We start from the raw sequence: 19,275 nt of genomic DNA, 5'->3' as shown, positions 1-19,275 counted from the left end.
GATAAGTGACCCAAGTGGTTCTATTGCAAAACTGGCTACGGCCTCCAGGCTGAGGAGGGCTCCAGATATGGGATGACGTAGTGACCGTAGAGGGAGAGGCAGCGGTTCCTTCGACCAGACCACATCATCGACAGTCGTCACGACACAGAAAGCAGGTCGAAGACCCTAAAATACTCGATATTACAAACTCACATGGATGCATATGAACGTGTATATCGGCTAACTTTGGTAAATTAGACTCGCCTGACCATTGCCTAAAGGCTACACACATCCATAGCCTATGAATTCGGGAACTATCGCTGCGTGGAAGTGTAACGTTTTATGGAGGCTTGGAGACGTAGGGGAGCGAGGAGCAGAAGGGGGTAAACTGAAGATCGACACACCAAACTGGGAACATTGGACATATTCTGCTGGCTACGAGTGACCCACACGCACGGGACGGGGTGGAAACATGGCCGCGAATGTCAATTTAACATCTGGGATGGGAGAAATTATTCAACTGAACGTCGGTGGGACAAGGTATTACAGCGTTTAAATAGCCTCATAGTCTATAGAACTGTCAATGTGCGCTCATGGAGGACGGTATTGACAGACTCGACATGTTGCAATGGTCGTTTCTTTTTAGGCTGGCAATGGCATGCTGTCGCAGACGAGAACATGGAATTGGAGCTGCGATAAAATGCACGAAAAGCACGCAATATACGCGCTCGTATTGTCAAGGCGTGTTTACATCGTATCAACATGCAATCTTGGTGTTCCGCAGCGAATGGCCATGTTCTGTCACATAGGAAGGATATAGGCTCATACAGTTAACTATGGCTATGTCTGGAGAATGTGTAGTAGATTTCCTGTATTATTGACTGTGTTCCAGTAGCCAAAGACTCGAGGGTAGACGTAACATAGTAAACTTAAATCCGGCACACTCCAATTAGTATGATATGTTACGTGTCCTATGGTGTGTATTAATTTGTGGATGTCCATCATCCATTTCGTATGTTATGAATTACAATTTGTATGATATGTTACAAGTTGCAATTGCATTGTGTCCATGGTGAGAAATCGAACACAACCTTGAGACCAGACTGCAGTAGCATTACCCAATCATGATGCATGTATCTCGCAGTAAATACTTAACGTAATGTATTAAGTGTGTATGTAACATGACTCCACCTTGGACATAGGCCATATCATCACTTTTATGTATTTCTATGTATCCCTCTTTGGAGGAATACATGACAACCCATGAGAATTCATGAACAATTGTATGTATTATTGTACAGTACAATCCATTGCGTCATGATCTAAGGTATATCCTTTCCTCCCTCTCAGGTTCAGCACCTCTAGACAGACTCTCATGTGGATCCCAGACTCTTTCTTCTCAAGGTGGGGTCTACCTCCCTCTGTAATTCTTCTCTGCACATATCTGCTAAGATGTGATCTGGTGTCAGCTCTGGAAAGGTTACCTAGTTCACTTCAAGGTTGATCTCCCGAGGATTCAATCTTGATAATGTATCAACAACAGTGTTAGGACTAGTCTGGCCCACATAAAGCCAGAATGAAAGCTGAGATGAGCTTGTTATGGGCTAACTAGAACATGAGGTTATGTGTGTGTGTGTGTGTGTTTCAGTTTGCTGAGTGGGAGAATATCAACTCTACGTGATGAAACTGGAGCTGTGAGTACATTCTTCTATGCGACAGGCAAACATGTATTTCGTCAATGTTTTTTTTGGGGGGGGGGGGGGGGTTGGGGTGTTTGACGAGAGCGTTGGCCACACGTTCCACAAATACTCTCGCATGTACTCTCGTACAGTGATATTAAACTGTGACATAATGATATTTATGTATTAAGTTTCGAAATGTGCCTCTTGTCCTCCAGATATTTATTGACAGGGACCCGACAGCCTTTGCGCCCATTTTGAATTTTCTTCGAACCAAAGAGTTAGACTTACGGTAAGAACATCTGGCCCTCTCTACACACAGGAACAGTATCCTTTAAATATTAGCAGAGGCATATTGGTCAAGGTTATAAAGTCTAAGAACTGATGTTCTCTTCTCTTCATAGGGGGGTAAACATTAACATTCTCCGCCATGAAGCTGAGTTTTATGGGATAACGCCATTAGGTATGACCTCTTTGCACTAACCTGAGTAGTTATTGCGCTTCTACATGGTATTACATTGTTATTTAATCATCACTTAATAGTTTGACCTTGTCTACTTCCCAAGTAGTTTTCAGTACTCTACCTACTGCATAACACTAAGCAACTGTATAAATCACATTGCATGCTGTAAAATGCTGATTTAGTGGCTTATATATCAAGTTTCTACAGTGTTTCTGACTTTTTCCTCTTGTGTTGTGGTGGCTGTCTTCAGTGAGGAGGTTGCTGCTGTGTGAGGAAATAGAACGTTCGTCCTGTGGCAGTGTTCTGTTCCATGGATACCTTCCCCCTCCAGGTACTGTATTCCCAGAACTCCTCTTACCTGGAATTCTGTCCTCTGGCACAGGTGAACTACAGGACATCATTGTATTCTCCCTCCATCTCTCTTATCCCTCTATCTCTCTGTCTGCTTACAAGGGAAAGGTGAGCTCTAGTGACGCTCTTTCTAGTGTTAGTTTTGGTCTTTGAACTTTTGGTCTTTTTGACATTCATAAAATGTGTTCGTCATGTAGAATTATAGTTATTATTTTCTTAGTTTGTTGGTTGATTGCTTGACTAATGTGTTTCTCCCACAGCTCTCCCAGCCCGTAAGTTCAGCTCTACCCCTGCAGCCTCGGGCCCTGCCCCTGAGGATCGGCCTGGTCCTACCGGAGCAGAGGGGGGGTTCCCCCATACCTGTCCCCCCCACCCCTCACTCCCCGGACCCCCTGGAGCCGAGGGACCACACAGACTGGGTGAGCAGGAGGGCAGGGTTAAAAAAATAAAAATAAAAGGGTTGGGGCAAGGATGTTTGTGTAATGAGGCGTGGAGTAGGGCTGGGGCTGTGGTGCTCTACTCCCCTGTCTCCTCAGAACACCATGTGCCTGTTTAAAGACCAATCAGAGTAATCCTCAGTCCTACCGCTGGTCAGGAGATGTCGTTTGTGTGGCTGCGTTACAGCTGGAGCTAACATGACCTGATGTCGGGTAAAAAGCACCCGAGTTTAAAGTGCACACTTAACTTAGTTCTGTGTGTTAGAATCAGAGCTGGTTTGAGCTGGAGTTCAGAGAGCGTGAGAGGGCTCTCAGTGTACTACGCACAGCCAAATTATCCTATTAGTAATATTGACGTTCAAATGACATTTTGTTGACACCCTGACCCAAATACGTTCTGAATGGTCGTGTACAGACATTTTGTAATAACGTTGCATTTGTAAGCACTTTAGCGCGATCATGGTAATGTACAGAGCATGCTCAGTATACAGTAAAAAGTAGCTAACAATATGGGTAGGCGGAAATAATACAACTATCAACCATTGCGTACAGCACTGTGTGTTTCCCGGTTGTAAGGTCAAATGTTATGTTATTAGGTAAAGCGCTTTGTTATGTGTCCAGGTGCTGTGGTGGACCCTAGGAAGGTGCTTATTGTAGCTGGACATCATAACTGGATCGTAGTGGCTTATGCACACTTTGTCATCTGCTACAGGTAACACTGGCATTTGTAGTCGGTTTCATCGGCTCCGAGTTGATATTATTTATAGATTGTACTCCTCATAAATCTGGAGTGTGTGTACTGACGTGTGTGTATTAACGTGTATGTATTCTTCAGGATAAAAGAGTCGTCGGGGTGGCAGCAGGTGTTTTCTAGCCCCTATCTGGACTGGTCCATCGAGAGAATCGCCCTTAACGCCAAGGTTACACTGCTATGACTGCGCATCACTAAATCACAATGTATTGTCCGAAAGGTGCTTTATCAATGAAGTTTATTGTTATACAGGTGGTGGGTGGTCCCCATGGTGATAAGGACAAGATGGTGGCAGCTGCCTCCAATAGCAACATCATCCTCTGGAGCATCCAAGACGGAGGGAGTGGCAACGAGATAGGTAGGTGTGTGTGTGTGTGTGTGTGTGTGTGTGTGTGTGTGTGTGTGTGTGTGTGTGTGTGTGTGTGTGTGTGTGTGTGTGTGTGTGTGTGTGTGTGTGTGTGTGTGTGTGTGTGTGTGTGTGTGTGTGTGTGTGTGTGTGTGTGTGTGTGTTTTGTGAAAGCGAGAGGCGTTTTGCGTCTTATTGTGTGTCTCTCCTCTCGCTCTCTCTAGGTGTGTTTAGTCTCGGTGTACCTGTAGATCATCTGTTCTTCATCGGGAACCAGCTGGTGGCCACCAGTCACACTGGGAAGGTGGGAGTCTGGAACGCTGTCACACAGCACTGGCAGGTAGGATTACATAGGGTGTGTGTGTCTAGATGAGGGAGAGAGAGAGATGGGAACAGGGCTTAGAGAAGAAGAATGTTTCAAGGTTCATACATACATCATGGTGTAAAGTACTACTTAAGTCGTTTTTTGGGGTATCTGTACTTTACTATTTATATTTTTGCCAACTTTTACTTCACTACATTACTAAAGAAAATGATGTACTTTTTGCGCCGTACATGTTCCCTGACACCCAAAAGTACTCGTTACATTTTGACAGGAAAATGGTCCCATTCACACTACTGCCTCTGATCTGGAAGACTCATTAAACACAAATGCTTTGTTTGTCAATTATATCTGAGTGTTGGAGTGTGCCCCTGGCTATCTGTCAATCAAAATAAAATGACTTTTGATACTTAAGTATATTCAAAACCAAATACTTTTAGACTTTTACTCAAGTAGCATTTTACTGGGTGACTTTCACTTTTACTTAAGTCATTTTCTATTAAGGTATTTTAACTTTTACTCAAGTATGACAATTGAGTACTTTTCCCACCACTGATTGATGCACAGTAGCCATGAACACCAGAGAAATTAATCATAGTGTTGTGTGAGCCCTGCGTGACGTTGGCCGCCCGGTACACAGAGAGAGAGGTTTCATTTGAACCTTTTCTCTCCTCTCCATCAGGTGCAGGATGTAGTTCCCATCACCAGCTGTGACACGGCCGGCTCCTTCCTGCTACTGGGCTGCAACAACGGCTCCATCTACTACATAGGTACACACGCTTAATTCAGGAAGTGGAATTCGATTTTTTTTTCTTTACTTCCTTCATTGACTGAAATGGAATTGACCCTAAGCCTTCTTGGTTCTCTCTCTCAGACATGCAGAAGTTTCCTCTGAGGATGAAGGATAATGATCTGTTGGTGACAGAGCTGTACCACGACCCGTCTAATGACGCCATCACTGCCCTCAGTGTCTACCTCACGCCCAAGACCAGTGAGTCCACACACACACTCATGCACACACACACATACTCTCAAACACATACCTACATGTACATGCATGCACACACACACACACATCATGTATTTCCATCTTCATTGGGTTTCAGCCTTTCTGAGCAATTATCTTTTGTGAAATCTTATCTCTCTATTTCTCTCTCGAGGTGTGAGTGGTAACTGGATAGAGATAGCGTATGGAACCAGTTCTGGAGCAGTCCGGGTCATAGTTCAACACCCTGAGACAGTAGGCTCTGGACCTCAGCTCTTCCAAACCTTTACTGTCCACCGCTCCCCTGTCACTAAGATCATGCTCTCGGAGAAGCACCTGGTCTCAGGTAAGAAGAGGGGGGAGGGTTTTGGGACAAGTTTGAGCGTTGTGTAATCAGGATAAGAAAATAACAGGAATGCTAATGATCTCTATGTCAAAATATCTGTATTTTCATGGCTGTGCTTTATATACAGTATCAGTCAAAAGTTTGGACACCTACTCATTCAAGGGTTTTTTTTTATTTGTACTATTTTCTACTTTGTAGAATAATAGTGAAGACATCAAAACTATGAAATAACACATGGAATCATGTAGTAACCAAAAATAAATAAACACCCTGGAATGAGTACTGTAAGTGTGTCCAAACTGGCACTGTACATTGTGTGTCTCTGTCTGTCCGTCCGTGTGCGTGTCCTTTAGTATGTGCGGACAACAACCACGTGCGGACGTGGACGGTGACGCGGTTCCGAGGCATGATCTCCACGCAGCCTGGCTCCACCCCCCTTGCCTCCTTTAAGATCCTCTCATTGGAGGAGACGGAGAGCCACGGCAGCTACTCATCAGGCAACGACATCGGTGAGAGAGGGAGGGATGGGTAGAGGGTTGGGGAGAGCGAGGAAAGGAGAAAGGGACATACAGTTGAAGTCGGAAGTTTACATACACTTAGGTGGGAGTCATTAAAACTCGTTTTTCAACCACTCCACAAATTTCTTGTTAACAAACTATAGTTTTGGCAAGTCGGTTAGGACATCTACTTTGTGCATGACACAAGTAATTTTTCCAACAATTGTTTACAGACAGATTATTTCACTTATAATTCAGTATTCACAATTCCAGTGGGTCAGAAGTTTACATACACTAAGTTGACTGTGTCTTTAAACAGCATGGGGGTGCTTTGCTGCAGGAGGGACTGGTGCACTTCACAATATAGATGGCATCATGAGGGAGGAAAATTATGTGGATATATTGAAGCAACATCTCAAGACATCAGTCAGGAAGTTAAAGCTTGGTCGCAAATGGGTCTTCCAAATGGACAATGACCCCAAGCATACTTCCAAAGTTGTGGCAAAATGGCTTAAGGACAACAACGTAAAGGTATTGGAGTGTAAATCACAAAGCCCTGACCTCAATCCCATAGAAAATTTGTGGGCAGAACTGAAAAAGTGTGTGCGAGCAAGGAGGCCTACAAACCTGACTCAGTTACACCAGCTCTGTCAGGAGGAATGGGCCAAAATTCACCCAACTTATTGTGGGAAGCTTGTGGAAGGCTACCCGTAACGTTTGACCCAAGTTAAACAATTTAAAGGCAATGCAACCAAATACTAATTGTGTGTATGTCAACTTCTGACCCACTGGAATGTGATGAAAGAAATAAAAGCTGAAATAAATCATTCTCTCCTATTATTCTGACATTTCACATTCTTAAAATGAAGTGGTGATCCTAACTGACCTAAGACTGGGAATTTTTACTAGGATTAAGTGTCAGGAATTGTGAAAAACTGAGTTTAAATATATTTGGCTAAGATGTATGTAAACCTCAACTGTAGATATGGTAAATGGAAGGGATGGATAACATTTTGTTTTTATCTAGAAAGGGTCTAGAGCAGGGGTGTCAAACATAAAACCCAAGGGTGAATTAAGTAAAAATATAGAAAAAAACAACCACAATATACTTTAAAATCACTAATACTAAATCCAATCTATATAGAAATGATAATGGATCTACCTTCGTACAGTTTCTTGACTGTTTCCAGCTCGCTAATAATCACCCAAATGAAAGCTAGACAGTCGGGGGCCAAAGAAAATTCCCCAAAAGATGGTTCGAGGACAATTTTCTTCCAATTCTGACGGTGAGGAAATACAACCAATTTTCAGTGCGTCCCTCCGGACCTTGTTGAAGACTGAATACGGCCCCTGAGACAAAATAAGTTTGACACCCCTAGTCTAAAACCTCGTGTTCATGTGGGTCTAAAATCCCAGTAAGACTGGCGTCATCTCCGTCAATGAAGGGCTTTTTCACACTACTGAGTTGAACCGATGTGAGCCAAACCAAGCTGTACTGAGGCCGGCCTGCCATAGTTGCTGAAACCGTGCTGAAAAGGACCATGTGAAAAGGAAATATCTGAGCCAAGACAGTTTGGTTTGGGTGGGCATGATAGTGTGGAAAGGGTATGCAGTTGTTCTGGAGCCCAGTCTAACCAGTGTGGTCTGGTTTCCCCCTCAGGTCCGTTTGGGGAGAGAGACGACCAGCAGGTGTTCATTCAGAAGGTCATCCCCGTCACCAACAAGCTGTTTGTTCGCCTCTCCTCCACCGGGAAAAGGTGCTACGCATCAGTTATTTTCACACAACATCTACTAAAATCAAATTGTATTTGTCACATGCGCCGAATACAACGCTTACTTACGAGCCCTTAACCAACAATGCAGAGTTTTTTTTTTTAAGTAAGAAACATTTGCAAAATAAACAAAAAGAAAAATAGTAACACAAATAATAATAATTAGGTTATATACAATGGGTACCGGTACCGAATCAATGTGAAGGGGTACTGGTTAGTCGAGGTAATATGTAAATGTATGTAGGGGTAAAGTGACTATGCATAGATAATAAACAGAGAGTAGCAGCAGCGTATGTGAAGGAATATGAGTGTGTGTTGGGAGTGTGTGTGTGGTTAGAGTCCAGTGAGTGTACATCGAACCTGTGCAAACAAACATAAATAATTATAAAATAAGGGAGTCAATGTAAATAGTCCAGGTAGCCATTTTCTTAACTGTTCAGCAGTCTTATGGCTTGGGGGTAGAAGCTGTTAAGGAGTCTTTTGGTCTCAGTCTTGGCGTTCCGGTACCGCTTGCCGTGCGGTATCAGAGAGAACAGTCTATGACCTGGCTTGGGTGGCTGTAGTCATTGACAATTTTTAGGGCCTCCTCTGACACCACCTGGTATAGAGGTCCTGGATGGCAGGAAGCTCGGCCCCAGTGATGTACTGGGCTGTACGCACTACCCTCTGTAGCGCCTTGCGGTCGGATCCCGAGCAGTTGCCAAGCGGTGACGCAACCAGTCAGGATGCTCTTTTAATGTTTTTATTGAACCTTTATTTAACTAGGCAAGTCAGTTAAGAACAAATTCTTATTTACAATGACGGTCTACCCCGGCCAAACCCACCCCTAACCTGGACGATGCTGGGCCAATTGTGCGTCGCCCTATGGGACTCCCAATCACGGCCGGTTGCGATACAGCCTGGAATCTAACCAGGGTCTGTAGTGACGCCTCTAGCATTGAGATCCAGTCCCTTAGACCGCTGTGCCACTCAGGAGCCCACTCTACAGCTGCACTATTTTCAGCCTCCTGAGGGGGAATAGGCGTTCTCGTGCCCTCTTCACGACTGTCTTGGTGTGTTTGGACCATGATAGGTTCTTAGTGATGTGGACAGCGAGGAACCTGAAGCTCTCGACCCGCTCCACTACAGCCCTGTCGATGTGAATGGGTGTGTGCTCGGCACTCCTTTTCCTGTAGTCCACAATCAGCTCCTTTGTCTTGCTCACGTTGAGGGAGAGGTTGTTGTCCTGGTAACACACTGCCAGGTCTCTGACCTCATCCCTATAGACGGTCTCATCGTCGTCTGTGATCAGGGCTACCATCGTTGTGTCGTCGGCAAACTTTACGATGGTGTTGGAGTCATGGGCGAACAGGGATTACAGGCGGGGACTAAGCACGCACACATGAGAGGCCCCCGTGCACCACCTGGGGGCGGCCTGTCAGGAAGTCCAGGATCCAGTTGCAGAGGGAGGTGTTCAGTACCAGGGCCCTTAACTCAGTGATGAGCTTGGAGGGCACTATAGTGTTAAACACTGAGTTGTAGTGAATTAACATAATTCTCACATAGGTGTTCCTTTGGTCCAGGTTGGAAAGAGCAGTGTGGAGTGCAATAGAGATTGTGTCATCTGTGGATCTGTTGGGGCGGTTTGCAAATTGGAGGGGGTCATGGGTTTCTGGGAGGATGGTGTTGATGTGAACCATGACCAGCCTTTCAAAGCACTTCATGGCAACAAGCGTGAGTGCTACGGGTCGGTAGTCATTTAGACAGGTTACCTTAGTGTTCTTGTGCACAGGGACTATGGTGGTCTGCTTGAAACATGTAGGTATACAGACTGGGTCAGGGAGAGGTTGAAAATGTCAGTGAAGATACTTGTCAGCTCATGCTCTGAGTACGTGTCCTGGTAATCTGTCTGGCCCTGTGACCTGTGAATGTTGACCTGTTTAAAGGTCTTACTCACATGGGCTACGGAGAGTGTGATCACATCATTATGTTATAGCCTTGTCTGATAAACATGGTCCTTTTAGCACTTTCATCCAGCTCACAGTAAACACACTTAAATTCATCAAATATGGGCATACAACCTTTTAACCGAAGTGCTGCTAGCTCTACGCTCAAACACACTGAACTACCAGAACTGTGGTTGCTCTGTTCTAGTCTGAATGCAGTCCGTTCCGGTCTGATGTGGTCTGTCCTGGTTGTCCCTGCTAGGATCTGTGAGGTGGCGGCAGTGGATGGGACCACCATCTCGTGTTTCACGGTGAGGGAGTGCGAGGGTTCTAGCAGGATGGGTTCTAGACCCAGGAGGTACCTCTTTACTGGCCATGGCAACGGCAGCATTCAGATGTGGGACCTCACCACCGCTATGGACACCGCCAACAAGGGAGAGGAGAAGAAGACTGACGGTGAGGAGTGATAATACATTGTTTGTATAGGACCAGATGCTTCCGAGGGCATTGCACATATCCATGGCTTGTATAGTGTCATTTTGACACTTTGTTTTCACATTTAGTTTGACACTGATAAATTATGTGTTTGATTGACAGAGGTGGGCGGACCAACAGAGGAGGAGCTGCTGCAGCTATTGGACCAGTGTGACCTCAGCACCTCCCGCTGTGCCACGCCCAACATCAGCCCCGCCCCTTCGGTGCTGCAGCACAGCCGCCTCCGAGAGTCCTGCTCCAGGTCAGTTACACACCGTAATCTGTTTCTGACTCTTCATGTTGTCAACGTTTGTCTGTGTACTTGTCTTTTTCATGGCATCTATATCTATTTATCTGATCCCCATTCTCTTTCTGTGTGTCCCAGCCTCCAGCTGCAGGCCCAGGAGCCCATCCCAGAGACGGCCACCTACGGAGCCCTGCGACCCTACAGAGAGAGCCCCCTGCTGGCCCACGCCCGCCGCACAGAGTCCTTCCACAGCTACAGAGACTTCCAGAACTTCTCCCTGGGGACAGGTCTGCTGGAGAGCCCCGGACAGGCTCCAGGACAGGGGGCAGGCCTAGGTACAGAGGCCCGAACCCGGTCACTGTGCGAGGCTGGGGGAGAGGAGGGCGAGCGGAGGGGCTCGGCCATGGAGCTCTGGGCTAGCCGAAGCGCTAACGCCGATGTCGTTGCTAATGCTTCCGTGGTCACAGGTGGTGCCACTGCCGAAGAGGGCGTTTTCATATCGCCACGGCAACCCCCCGACAGTCCTGGAGGAGACGCTTGGCGAAGGGTCCAATTGGAAGAGGAGGGGGCGGGGTTAGGATCAGTGGCGGAGGCTAGGTCTGAGGTGAGAAGGAAGGGAGGGTTTGAGGGGGCAGTATTTCTGGGCAGAAAGCGAGCACCTCCAGTCCCCCAGCTCACCTCGCTCCCCTCGGTGGTGTCTGAGGGGGGAGGCAGTGACTCCTCCTCCACTGCCTCCCCCTCCCCCACCCAGCTGGCTTCCATTTCCCCCCGGCACAGGAAGTGCAGTGAGCCGGCCAATCAGGACAGCAGCCTGTGAGTTACGGACAGCTCTGACGCAGACACGCCCCTGGTGTCAGTCAGTCAACAGCTCTACGGAGAAGTTACTCCCCTATCCACTGATCTAGGACCAGCCTACCCTCCCCAAATTCTAACCTTAACCATTAGGAGTAAAACACACTAAACTGACCTTAGATCAATGTTTGGGACAACTTCATCTCACAGGCAATATTCTAGACTGCCACAGTATGACATCTCAAAAGAAGTCCGTTATTCTCAGTCAAGAGAAGAAACTTGACGCCTGCTGGAGGTCGCTAACTAGCCTAAGGGTGATCTTCTAGTTCCGAGCATGACTTTAACCCTTCGGATCTCTCCATCATGGCTGTAATCTGGTAGCTTCACAAGTGGTCCTCCAATGTTTGTTCCAGTAGTCCACTCATGATATAAGTAGGACTTTGTGTTAGAGGCATATACTGTAGTTTATCGACTATTAACACAAAGTGCTAGATATGTTTATTTCCCCCTTGTGGTTGTCGTCACTTTCACACACACTTATAGTTTTGGGTTCACAGGTTGTGCACCTCCACACAACACAAAGTCATGCTGTTCAACCAGCCAGTAGCCTGTGTTTTAGACCTGCCTGAATTCTACGCTACACAGTAAGTCGCCTTATTTCTCTTTTTTTCTTCGTCGAAACAGACCCGACATCTCATGCTGAAGGTCAAAGTGACTTTGCATGGCATTCTATGTTATTCTAAATGTAAGGAATCATGCTTAGTGCCTTTTCTAACATTAGCCATAGTCTAAATATCCACCTGTCCTTTCAGTGATGTAGAGAGGAAGTAGACCAAATGTTGAATGGAGGATATCTGTCTATAGTCTATGCAGTGTGTTGTTCTCACTGTCCAGTGACGTCACAGGTTGGATAGCTGCTATTATCGTCACTCCTGTCACCCAACAGTAGCTTTCAGATGGAGGGAGAGAAGAGAGAGAGTTGTCATTGGGGCCCATCCTCCCTCCACCCCATCACTAGACTAGACCTGGGTCAAATACGTACAACTTGAGGTGCACTTGATTTAGCTTGTCCACTACAATGGAACCAATAGAATAGTCCCACCAAAACTAAATCAAGCGCACCCATTGGTTCTGAAAGTACAGTATTTGATCCAGGTCTGTCTTATACCGAGCTGTTTAGTAAGAGATGGAATGAGACCAAGCTGAGGGTTCAACATGTACAAAGATGTAAATCTCAATAATATGCAATCTGATTATATATGGAGAATATACCTACATAATCAAATCTATAATATGTAACCATGCTGATGCATTTAAATGTGTGTATAACTCTGTCTACATATTTGCTGTTGTTTGTGACATCTGTCTTCTCATATAAGCTATTCATATTAATAGTATTTTATCGTACCTAAATTGCATTTGCACTCGCACTACGACGACTAAGTGATGAAGTAACATTTTATTTTGGTTGAGATACATTCAGCCCGTTGAGTAATAATGCCTATCCCTCTCTATATCTCTGCGTGTCTAAGGCCTGGATTCATTCTGATCCGTGTTAGATCCGCCTGATTGAGCCGACACAGTATGCAGCATTTACCGTGAATGCGGTCTCTGCGAACGCGGGAACATTGCCTTTAAAAGGTGCATAGCCGGCCCGAAAAGGGCCGATCGGATTAAATCTAGGCCCAAGCTATATCTCTTCTCTGGCTGTGTTTACACTTTCACCTCAGACGGATACTAAAAAGGAATAGATCTATTGACGTCGCTCGTTATAACATTTTGGATAACATGTATGTCCCAACGCATTATTATGTCGCTATGTATTAGTGCTTGCTAGTCTACATGGTATAGTACTAGCCTATTACTCACCTGTTGGCACTGAATTGCCATTGTCTTTGAGCTGGCTAGACGTATAGGATGTAGGATGACGTCTTGGGGCTCTATTCACTGTGTAAAGCTAAAGTGTTGCAGATTGCGCGATAGAAGGTCATTTCCGTTTGAGCCGACACGCGCAGCGTTTACAGTGAATGCGGTCTCCGCTAACGCGGGAACATTGCCTTTAAATTTCAATGGCACAGTAAAACTGAACTTCCGCGATACGGATTGAATAGAGCCCTATAGACTGACACAGGACCTGTTTTTTATAACTCTTTTAGTTCAGCTTGGGTTTATCTGACCAGCAGTAGTGACACAAACCTGGTAGCCTTGTATTGTAACGTTGGGAGTAATAGGGTTGCGGGGCATGCAGGCTTTTGCTCCATCCCAGCACTACTAAGTCTTCGGCTGTAGCCTCTATCATGGGATCAACGTGTCTTATGTCTCTCTCTCAGTGGGTGACAGTTTGAGGAGGGAGCACCAGGTTAGTGTGGATACTCTTGTCAAAGTGTGTGTGTGTGTGTCCCAGACCAGCGTGACACACTCCGAAGCAGCGCTGGGCTCTCAGCAGTGTAACCTTCCCTTTAGAAAAGTTAGCAACTTTGTTAGCTGAAAATGGTGTTTGATAGCTGTGTGATTTATGAGCGTAATAAAGTGGTGTTGCTGCTTCTGAATGTGTGAGCTGCCAAGGGCCACACTGTCTGCTACAATCACTCTGTTTTTACTTTAGAAAGCTTTTTTTTTTTTACTTTGACAATAGCTGTGAATGTGGCTGTGAACATGCAGCTAACTATGCCCTTGTCAAAATGGCGTCCTTGAGTTGGGACACAGTCGTAACTGCCAGTTTGGTGTGTCCCTTTTTTTAAAGACAAAAACAAAACTGACCGCTACACGGCTACAATACCGGCCCCATAGGTTTGTGTGTGAAAGCCTTCCCTGTTATAGCAGCAAAGGGGGGACCAACTCCATATTAATGCCCATGATTTTTGGGGGGGTGCGGTGTTCGACGAGCGGGTGTCCACATACTTTTGGTTGTGCCCGTGATGTGATTTGGTTGACACGGAGGACCTAATACTAGTTGAATGGCAGGCCATAGTTACGCAGCTCCATCCCTACCGCTTGGTAGATGGGTCTGGGTGTCCTTGGTTAGGTACTACAATGTGAATCCACTAGAGGGCACTGTGGATGTGTGTAAAATCAAGTTACAGGTTAACGCTGGGGATGCTGAATAAATCAATGAATATATACCGACTACATATATGGGGTCTTCATACAGTTTAGTGTGGTTTTAACATTGGTTAGGAGTGCCACAGAGCCCTGTTTATGACAAAAGCATGCTGTTTATCTGTTGCTAATGATGACTTTTTCAGTGTAATGGATCACATCGACCCTTCATAGGAATTGTGTTAAACAGCGTTGAGATGAAACAGGTACTTATGTGTGTGTGTGTGTGTGTGTGTGTGTGTGTGTTCTGTCACTCTAGCTGCTGCGTCTGTCCTCTCTCTGACGTCTCCTCATGTCTGTACTGATGGAGTAAAACACAATAACCCAGTGTGTCAGCTGTCTCTTTGTCTTTGTCCTCAAACACCAAGCACAACTGGGACACGTCATCCCACTTGTTTCATGCCTCCCTCCAATCTGTTTGGTTTTATGTGTATATTATAAAGTGTGTGGATGTGCCACCCTCTGGTTTTTGTTCCAGCCAACAACCGCAGCGTATCACAATAAGTCAAATATCACTTTATTTCCCAAGTACATTAACATTCGGAGACATACAAAAACACAATTTGAAAACTGGGTGGTTCGAGCCCTGAATGCTGACTGGCTGAAAGCCGTGGTATTTCAGACCGTATACCACGGGTATGACAAAAACACAATTTTTACTGTTCTAATTAGGTTGGTACCCAGTTTATAATAGCAATAAGGCACCTCAGGGGTTTGTGATATATGGCCAATATTCCATGGCTAAGAGCTATGTCCAGGCACTCTGCGTTGCGTCGTGCATAAGAACAGCCCTTAGCCGGGGTATCTTGGCCCTATACCACACCTCCTCATGCCTTATTGCTTAATTACAATGTGACGTGTCTTATCATGAAAAAGTAAAGAAGCATTCCAGTACCTAGAATTTTGATAAACCATTGATGTCCAGCTCTCTACACAAAGCTGCACAAGAAGAGTCAACTAGTTTTATTCAAACGGACCCTGTCTTATGTTCTAACCAGGCCAGGAGCAGCAGAGGGGCAGAATAAGGGGAGAGTGAGAGGAGTCTAAACGAGGATACACTTAGAGTGGACTGTCTCTCTTCAGCTACGTCTACACTGATCATCCAACTATTTGCTATTTATAGTCCTCTCTAGGGAATGTCTCGTAAAATCAACTATTGTACTCTGGACTAAGGATTGTTGTCTTGGCTAAACAGCTGACTCAAGGCTGAGTTGAAGATGAAGGAGAGGGAGATATATAACTCAGTAATAAAACAGACTTATTAACATAGGCCAGATCACATACAAACAAAATTATACACTATATAGAATACTCTTTACATTCATGATTATACAATGGGTGGGTCTAATGCTGAATGCTGGTTATAACGGCATTCCAGCCGGTGTCTATTCCACAAGTTACCACCAGCTAAATCTAGGACTGCACAATCCACTGTGTCATCAGCCCAGCCAAGCAATTTATAAACTTGATCTCCACTATAAAAAGCATCTAGACATTAACTCACATTTCTTCTAGACTGACATTTACTTTTCAACAGTGGAGATTTGTATAAACCTTGCTGTCTGTCTCTCTGACATTTGTCACATTGTTTCAATATTCAAATTCAATCTCCAGCTGCCCCAGTTGGGACGAGAGACAGGCAGGCAGCGATTCTCAGCCAGTTGAAATCAGGAATCCGCTTGCATCTTTATTTTCACTGATCATGAAAACGGTCTTGTCACAAATACCATTCTAAAACGGTTATGGCTGCTAGGTCTACTAGGCACAGCTACCACACAAGTACAGTAGTTTAACTCTTAGGTTCAAATGGAAGAGGTGAGAGGCATTGCTTTGAGTTCTACACTTGCTGAAATGTTTTCCTATTTCCAGGTCAGTTGGTGTAAGTATAAGTAATAATAATAACTATTTTCTTTTTCCGAGTGGGTTTGGAGATTCATGGATTGGGAGTGCCTGGGATGTTCTGAGTCCAGGATTCCCAATTTGAATTCAGGCTTCCTGGTTTTAGTTTGAGATCCCTGGGGTGTGTCAAGGTGGGGTCCCCAGGTAGAGGGGTATGTCAAGGTGGGGTCCCCAGGTAGAGGGGTGTGTCAAGGTGGGGTCCCCAGGTAGAGGGGTGTGTCAAGGTGGGGTCCCCAGGTAGAGGGGTATGTCAAGGTGGGGTCCCCAGGTAGAGGGGTATGTCAAGGTGGGGTCCCCAGGTAGAGGTGTGTGTTAAGGTGGGGTCCCCAGGTAGAGGGGTGTATCAAGGTGGGGTCCCCAGGTAGAGGGGTATGTCAAGGTGGGGTCCCCAGGCAGAGGTGTGTTTTAAGGTGGGGTCCCCAGGTAGAGGTGTGTGTCAAGGTGGGGTTCCCAGGTAGAGGGGTGTGTCAAGGTGGGGTCCCCAGGTAGAGGGGTGTATCAAGGTGGGGTCCCCAGGTAGAGGTGTGTGTCAAGGTGGGGTCCCCAGGTAGAGGTGTGTGTCAAGGTGGGGTCCCCAGGTGGAGGTGTGTGTCAAGGTGGGGTCCCCAGGTAGAGGTGTGTGTCGGTGAACATGGTATCTTTCTTCCTCATGGAGCTGAAGGCTCAACAAACTCATCATCCTCCACATACTGCAACAGTAACCTCATCATGGTCAGCGATCCTATAATGAAAGACAATCTGAGATCAGTGGGATTTTAGCATCACATTGTAGGACCTTCTACTCTCCCTCCTCCCCACCTACCTCCCTCTCACCAGTCCAGGGTCCTGTCCATCCTCCTCTCCACCTACCTCCCTCTCACCAGTCCAGGGTCGTGTCCATCCTCCTCTCCCTCCTCCCTCTCACCAGTCCAGGGTCGTGTCCATCCTTCTCTCCCTCCTCCCCATCCACCTCCCTCTGACCAGTCCAGGGTCGTGTCCATCCTCCTCTCCCTCTACCTCCCTCTCACCAGTCCAGGGTCGTGTCCATCCTCCTCTCCCTCCTCCCCACCTACCTCCCTCTCACCAGTCCAGGGTCGTGTCCATTCTTCTCTCCCTCCTCCCCATCCACCTCCCTCTCACCAGTCCAGGGTCGTGTCCATCCTCCTCTCCCTCCTCCCCACCTACCTCCCTCTGACCTGTCCAGGGTCATGTCCATTCTCCTCCTCCCTCCTCACCACTCCAGAGTCTTGTCCTCCCTCCCCATCAGAGACATCTTGTCCTGTTCGATCAGCTGACTGACACAGGAAGTTCTGGGAGTAGGGGTGGCTGAGCTGTGATTGGCTGGGCACGCGGAGGACCGACATCGGGCTGAACCGCAAGCCGCTGCCCACAATCTTACTGTCCATCAGTCCCTGGAGGTGATGGGTAACAGGAAGTAGAGGTGGGTGAAATATATACACTGACCTTAATGAAGACAATCATCAACCACACACCAGTAGAATATAAGTATCCCACATAGTAAAAGAGCAACCCACACCAAGAGAAACACAACCCACATGCCCATGACATGGAAACCGGCCACTAGCGGCAACAGTGAGAGCTTTTACCATCAAGCAGGTTATAGTTGTGCACAGGGATGGGTGTTAACATCTGCCTCTGGTGCCAAAAGGTTGCATGTTTGAATACACTGATAGAAAGTTCAGATTTTTGTTTTAAGCCTACCCCAAACCTTAACCATTCTGAGTTAATGCCTAAACTCAACCTTAGACACGTCGAAATGTGATGTTTTAATATGGATAAATGTCTAATTCTGATGTGAGACAGCTAGTTGAGAGTACTGGCATGCGTGCTTAGAACACGTCAGAATACAGCCTCAGAGGGAGGAGAAGGAAAGAGGGAAAATGAGGACAAGTAGGAAGGGGAAGAAAAGGACAGTGGTACAGTGAATAGTCTGTCAAATGTACAATTAGTACCCATAGGACAGACATCAGTTCAACATCTAGTTTTGGTTTACATCTGGTTGAGTTGTCATTGGATTTACCCTATAGGTCAAAAGTTTTAGAACACCAACTAATTCAAGGTTTTTTCTTTATTTTTACTATTTTCTACATTGCAGAATAATAGTGAAGACATCAAAAGTATGAAATAACACATATGGAATCAGGTAATAACCAAAGAAGTGTTAAACAAAGCAAAATATAGTTGAGATTCTTCAAATAGCCATCCTTGGCCTTGACAGCTTTGCACACTCTTGGCATTCTCTCAACCAGCTTCATGAGGTAGTCACCTGGAATGCATTTCAATTAACAGGTGTGCCATCTTAAAAGTTAATTTGTGGAGTTTCTTTCCTTCTTAATGCGTTTGAGCCAATCAGTTGTGTTGTGACAAGGTACGGGTGGTATACAGAAGATAGCCCTATTTGGTAAAAGACCAAGTCCATATTATGGCAAGAAGAGCTCAAATAAGCAAAGAGAAATGACAGTCCATCATTACTTTAGACATGAATGTTACACAATCCGGAAAATGTGAAGAACTTTGAAAGTTTCTTCAAGTGCAGTCGCAAAAACCATCAAGCGCTATGATGAAACTGGCTCTTCTGAGAACCGCCACAGGAAAGGAAGATCCAGAGTTACCTCTGCAGAGGATAAGTTCATTAGTTACCAGCCTCAGAAATTGCAGCCCAAATAAATGCTTCAGAGTTCAAGTAACGGACACATCTCAACATCAACTGTTCAGATGAGATTGTGTGAATCAGGCCTTCATGGTCAAATTGCTGCAAAGAAAGCACTACTAAAGGACATCAATAATAAGAAGAGACTTGCTTGGGCCAAGAAACACAAGCAATGGACATTAGACCGGTGGACATCTGTCCTTTGGTCTGGAGTCCAATGGGGAGATATTTGGTTCCAACCGCCGTGTCTTTGTGAGACGC

General features: G+C 45.8%; 1 protein-coding gene across 1 annotated transcript; it reads left to right on the top strand.

Moving 5' to 3' along the window:
• The first annotated feature begins 36 nt into the window (after nt 1–36).
• kctd3 (potassium channel tetramerization domain containing 3) lies at nt 37–14,795 on the top strand. The gene is made up of 19 exons (XM_071327223.1): nt 37–519; nt 1,330–1,383; nt 1,628–1,673; nt 1,877–1,950; nt 2,063–2,121; nt 2,372–2,452; nt 2,733–2,891; nt 3,531–3,621; nt 3,745–3,829; nt 3,913–4,018; nt 4,231–4,346; nt 5,011–5,098; nt 5,203–5,319; nt 5,489–5,659; nt 6,013–6,168; nt 7,817–7,913; nt 10,116–10,309; nt 10,451–10,589; nt 10,713–14,795. Exons 1-19 carry the CDS (start codon nt 452–454, stop codon nt 11,389–11,391), a joined length of 2,580 nt encoding a protein of 859 aa, XP_071183324.1. The 5' UTR covers nt 37–451; the 3' UTR covers nt 11,392–14,795.
• The last annotated feature ends 4,480 nt before the right edge of the window (nt 14,796–19,275 follow it).

Source organism: Salvelinus alpinus, chromosome 9, assembly GCF_045679555.1.
Source record: "Salvelinus alpinus chromosome 9, SLU_Salpinus.1, whole genome shotgun sequence".
Classification (NCBI taxonomy): domain Eukaryota; kingdom Metazoa; phylum Chordata; class Actinopteri; order Salmoniformes; family Salmonidae; genus Salvelinus; species Salvelinus alpinus.
This window is presented reverse-complemented; position numbering and strand designations above follow the sequence as displayed.